Consider the following 6,000-nt stretch of genomic DNA (forward strand, 5'->3'; position numbering starts at 1 on the left):
GATCTAAAGCTTCATCTAGCAAGTGTTTTGCCTCCCACTAATGTTTTGCTTCCAGCAACCAAAAATGCACTACTTCTGAATGGGAAGCTCCCAAGTGGTGATGCTTCCACTCATCATGCAGAGTTTTGCAACGTAAGAAGTGCCAGCTTGGTTTGACATGCTCTCTATTTCATTTTGTTTGGGCTGCAGCCCAGAAGTTACAGCTGGGGTTTCAGAGCCAGAGAAGGAGTCACAAAATTGGCCTTAGATAAAAATAAACATATCCATAAATAATTATGGATTGTATAAGACACCATTTTCTGGATCCAGAACAAGAACTTTTTTTCTCCCAGCTCTGGCAAGTCCTGCTGAAGATCCATTAGCTAATAATGAATCACCTGGTTCTCTTAATGAAGGTAGGATAAAAGGACTTTATATTACAAAAGTTAAGAAAGTCAAAAGTAACGCTTATCCAAACTTTCCACTTATTTATTTACTTTGGTTTCTATGCTTCTCAATTCCTATTTGCTCTGAGTGGCTTGCAGGATTAACAGAACATAAGATTCAAACCAAACCAAGACAAATACATCCACTAACAGGTGTTAATCTGATGTGCAACTATTCAGGAGGAATAACAAACTTTTAAGCTTCAAATGTTCACCTGAAGAATCATGTTTTCACTGTTCTTTGGAAGAAAACTAAAGAGGAGGTGATCCAAATGTCTACGACCACATATTTCACAAGAGGGAGGTGTGATTACATGACTGACCTTCCAAGCAACTGTAACAACCTGGGTTACCATATGCTGTACCAGCTGAAGGGTCTGAGTAGTTTTCAAGGATAGCCCTATGTGCAGTGAGTTGCAATAGGGCATACACTGGGTGACAAGAGTCTGGGTGAGCTGGGAAGACAACAAAGGGGACCGTTCTTTTCCTTATAATTAGGGTGAGTTCTGCAACAATACCTGCTAGGTCAGGGGTGTCAAACTGCCGGCCCACAGGCCGGACGCATCATCCAGAAGCCGCGCCCACCCCATTGCCGGCAATGACAAGACTGTCACGATACATTGCGCAACATCACGTGATGTCGCAAGTTTGACATGTCTGTGTTAGGTAATCAAGCACAACTACAAGACTAGCTCTCAAGATCTGAAAACACTGGTGAGGAATTAGGGACTTTTAAAATGAAAAAGGATAGGCAGAAGATGATTTTTTTCAAAGTAGCCTAGCCTCAATCAAAAATTGATTTTAAAAAACAAACATGTTTTAGAATACCCTACTAGAAGTGTGTTCCTACATAAATACACAAGAGAAATTTTGGTTATCTCTGAAAAATTACTTACATGATATTTGGGTTGATTATGAGCATCCTGCTATTTTTTGCAGAAGGGTGGAAAGCAAAGGTGTGCATAAGGAACTGCATGCCTGGAAAAGTATGAAGGTTACGAGAAACGTTGCTGCCTACTGACTTGTTTGGATTCAAAAAGGCTTAGACTAATTCATGGAAGTCATAGGGACCAGTGGCTATTAGACTTGATGGCTGGTTGACTCCCTCTGAAGGCCATCTGGAAGACTCACGGGCTTCCTTGTGCAGTTGGTTTCCACTGTGAGAACAGAATGCTGGACTTGGTGGATCACAGGTCCAACCCACCAGGGCACTGCTTATGTTATGTTCTAAACTTTTGGCAGGTTATTTTATAAGTTTACTTCCAAGCTGTACTAAAAACAAATTGCCTCTGATACTAGAAATACTATTCAATCATCATGATGAGCAGGCACTAATAGCTTTATCTAACACTTTCCAGGTTATAAAACCACCAAGTTCCCATCTGTATCTCTTAGGATGAAAAAAAAATTGTGTGTGCGCACATGTGTCCATGCATGCATACATTTTGCAACTGGCAAAATAAAACATTATTTGCTCACAAATTGACTCTACGTTGTACTACATAAACTGGATTATGTTGCTTATCATATATTCCATCCAATTTGGAGAAACATATGTCTCTGATATTTGTTAATGAGAACAAACACAGAAGTAACCATCTTTTCTCATTCATAAGAGACTTTAAGAAAATTACATAAAGAATGCTTACTGTTAAAAATGGATGCCTAGAATTCTGCAAAACTCGGTTTTCTGTCAGAGTATGTGCCACTTCATCCTGCAGGATAATCCAAATAGTAAAGAATATGTGACAATTCAGCTTTACTTATTATTTACTTTTAACAGCCTTTCTAAATGTCCTAGAAAATTAGGTACAGCATTTAAAAGCCACTTTATATAATACAGGTAAGAAAAAGGTAGGATTCTTCCAGACTGCATCTCAGAAAATTATCAATTTGGAAAGGGCCATTTAGGCCCCTGAATCTAATCTTCTGCTCAGTTCAGAAACCCAAATTCAAGCATCTCTGCCAGATGGTTTTTTTATCCTCCATGTGAATACATCCAGGGAAGGAGGCGCACGACTCTCAGAATAACTGGCACCACTGCTGAAGGATACTGCTACTGTCAGAAGGCATTTTCTGCACCTTACAATAACTTAAATCTATTATTCTATGTTTTGCACTCTGAAGTGATGAAGAATAGGCCATGGTCTGGAAAAGTGGTATTGTATGCCCTTATCCCAGACTAATCAGACGTTTTAATCTCTCTTTCCTGGACTCTGTTCCTTTTTTCCAGTTTGTCTGAATCCCTAAAGTGTGGTGCCCAGAACTACAGAGAATACTGCAGGAACTGACCCAAAACAGTATAAAGTGAAACTAAGATTTCCCATTATTTAGAAACTATGGTTCTGTTGAAGCACCTGAAAACCTCATTTGCCTTTTTGTAGCCGCATTTTGTGGCTGATTCATAATCTGCACTCAACTATTATTACAGATTTCAAATATTTCAAAACTAATATTGCTAAGCCAGATGCCTTCATTCTGTTTTTCTGCATCTGTTTCCCATTTTTTAAGTGAGGAAACTTGCATTTGCTTCTATCATGTTTTATTTTATGAGCTTGAGCCCAATTCTTTAAGATCATTTGATTTTTATTTCTGCCTTCTAAAGCCTCAGCTACTCCATAAATTTGATAAGCATTTCTTTCCCCTCTTCATCCAAATAATCAATAAAATGCTGTAGAGTGCTGAAACAAGGCTGAACTAGTGTAGATCACTTGATATTTCAACTGGACAGCTGATGAGAACGCCGGGTAGTATGAAGTTTGAAATAGCTATGTGGCCACTTAACTGTCAAATCATTTAGCTTACACTTAGCCCCCACTAGCTCGCTAATCAGTATATTATGCTTTGTCAGATTCTTTGCTGAAATCAAGATACATTACATCTCCTGCCATTCCTTGTCATTGATTTGGCTGGCTAGGATTGATGGGAGCTGGAGTTCAATGTCTGGAAGGGCACACATTCACCATAATATAATTAATTTATAATTTAAGGACGGATATTTTTAACCCATGTGATACTAGTGAATTTTAGCCAAAATGAAACAACTATGGAAAAAGCCTAACATCAGGAAATTTCTTCAAAAAAACATATTACGATAAATCAGATTTAGTCTCTATCTTTCTCTTTATCGATCTAGGCTTTCATGTTAGATTTGATAACCACAGATCAATTCAGGTTGAACAAACTATAGTTCTCTAACTCACATATAATGCCAATTCATAAAGTATGGGTTATAAACCACTGCAGTTGGGTTCAGATATCACCCAGAACCAGAACCAAAGCAACTACGCTGACTTAATTTTATGTATGAAGTTTGCTCAAATTGACAATTTCAAGTTTTATTAATTGACTGACTTCAGTTACACCCTGTTCTGCAACATGTTTTCAAAGAACAGACAGACTCCTGCATCCCAATGTCATTCTCCAATTATTTTAGTTGCCAACTATAATGACACAAAACATAGCTTGCCTAACTCTGATATTAAACTGTGAAGGAAGGAATGCATGAGGGAGAAGGAGAAAGAGAGGCCGAGGCTTGCCCACGTAGTACTAATCTATGACTTGATGTCATATTAGAAAAAAATTGATCTCAATTCTATAATAATAATGATAAAGTTGGAAGGGACCTTGGAGGTCANAGGGGATTTTATAGGGGTTTTAATTACTTTTAAATTTGACATTCTCAAATATTTCATTTTAATTAAATTTTAACTAGGTGTAATATGTTAGCTTTTTATCATTTGTCAGCCGCCCTGAGTCCGAAAGGAGAAGGGCGGGATATAAATACAATTAATAATAATAATAATAATAATAATAATAATAATAATAATAATAATAGTCCAACCCCCTGCTCAGGCAGGAAACCCTATACCATTTCAGACAAATGGCTGTACAGTTTCTTCTTAAAAACTTCCAGTGTTGGAGCATCCACCACTTCTGGAGGCAGGTTGTTCCACTGGTTAATTGTTCTAACCATCAAGAAGTTTCTCCTTAGTTCTAGGTTGCTTCTCTCCTTGATTAGTTTCCATCTGTTGCTTCTTGTCATGCCCTTAGGCGCTTTGGAGAATAGCTTGACTCCCTCTTCTTTGTGGCAGCCCCTGAGATATTGGAACACTGCTATCATGTCTCCCCTCGTCCTTCTCTTTGTTAAACTAGACATACCCAATTCAGCAACCGTTCCTTATATGCTTTAGCCTCCAGTCCCCTAATCATCTTTATTGCTCTTCTCTGTACTCTTTCTAGAGTCTCAACATCTTTTTTACATCTTGGTGACCAAAACTGGATGCAATATTCCAAGTGTGGCTTTACCAAGGCATTGTAAAGTGATATTAATACTTCACGTGATCTTGATTCTATCCCTCTGTTTAATTCATAAATAAGATGAAATGCATCTTGAGATTCAAAAACCTCAAGTTTGAAAAAAAAGAAAACAGTCCTGACATATTCAGCATTCCTATTGGTCTAGAAATCAGAAGGGGTAAACCATGACATCCTTACCTTTGCAACAATTACTTCCTTCTTCAGAATTTTCATGGCATAATAGCGTCCAGTTGCTTTCTCTTTCACCAGAATGACCTTTCCAAAAGTACCTTTTCCTAGGAGCTTAAGGTACTCAAATTCATTCATAGTCTGTTGAAGACAGGTTTAAAATGTTATAGGCCAATTAAAAATTAAATGAAGGAAAATAACTGACAACTTAGATCAGCCAGTTCTCTTATCACATGAATCCAGGATTTTCAAGAGAAGAATAAATCATAGTGGCTGAGTTTGCACATTATGCTAAAAGCAAAAAATAAACTGAATAAATTATGGCTTAAAAGGATGAATGAACCCATTCATTCATATGCATTTATACAGAGATGTAAAGAAATTCCTTACTAACTGTATTCCAGATTTATCCTCTGAATGAACAACTGTGTCAATATATGTCACTATATAAGGCAATGTTTCTCAACTTGACTTTAATGCCCAGAATGGTGCTGGCTGGGGAATTCTAGGAGTTGAAGTTCATAAAGCCTGAATTGGCTGAATTTGAGAAAAATGCTGACCTAAGTATATTAATTAAACTTTCATATTTGCTACAGTAAATACAAGCAACCTAGTAGCCTGGATAAACTACAGATTACAACTTAATAGCACTTAGATTTATACACCACTCCATAATGCTTTACAGCCCGCTCTGAGCAGTTTACAAATGTCAGCATATTGCCTCCAATAATCTGAGTCCTCATTTTATTGACCTCAGAAGGATGGAAGGCTGAGTCTTCCATATATACTCCTTACCGAACTCCTGGCTGTGGGTAAAGTTAGCCTGCAATACTGCATTCTAACATCCGTGCTACCAGGGTTCTTTATACTTAATTTATATCAACCCATATAATAATAATAATAATAATAATAATAATAATAATAATAATAATAATAATAATAATAATAATAATAATAATAATTTAATTTGTACCCCGCCCTTCTCCTCACCGGACTCAGGGCGGCTAACAGCCTTATAAAACCACAATACAATACATATCTATATTAAAAACCAAATTAAAAGAAAATATTTGAAAAGGCCAATCAT

The 6,000-nt window shown here is 37.1% G+C and overlaps 1 protein-coding gene across 1 annotated transcript in view; it reads right to left on the bottom strand.

Annotated features, from left to right (window-relative positions):
• The window catches only part of AKT1 (AKT serine/threonine kinase 1), a 109,921-nt gene that overhangs the window by 26,838 nt on the left and 77,083 nt on the right, over positions 1 to 6,000 (bottom strand). Inside the window, exons 5-6 of the mRNA XM_015831538.1 lie at positions 4,923 to 5,054; positions 2,075 to 2,140 (exon numbers count right to left, since the gene is read on the bottom strand). Coding sequence (XP_015687024.1) covers positions 2,075 to 2,140; positions 4,923 to 5,054 — 198 coding nt within the window. The remainder of the gene's footprint in view (positions 1 to 2,074; positions 2,141 to 4,922; positions 5,055 to 6,000) is intronic.

Source organism: Protobothrops mucrosquamatus, unplaced genomic scaffold, assembly GCF_001527695.2.
Source record: "Protobothrops mucrosquamatus isolate PMUCROS unplaced genomic scaffold, P.Mucros_1.0 scaffold_258, whole genome shotgun sequence".
NCBI classification, from domain to species: domain Eukaryota; kingdom Metazoa; phylum Chordata; class Lepidosauria; order Squamata; family Viperidae; genus Protobothrops; species Protobothrops mucrosquamatus.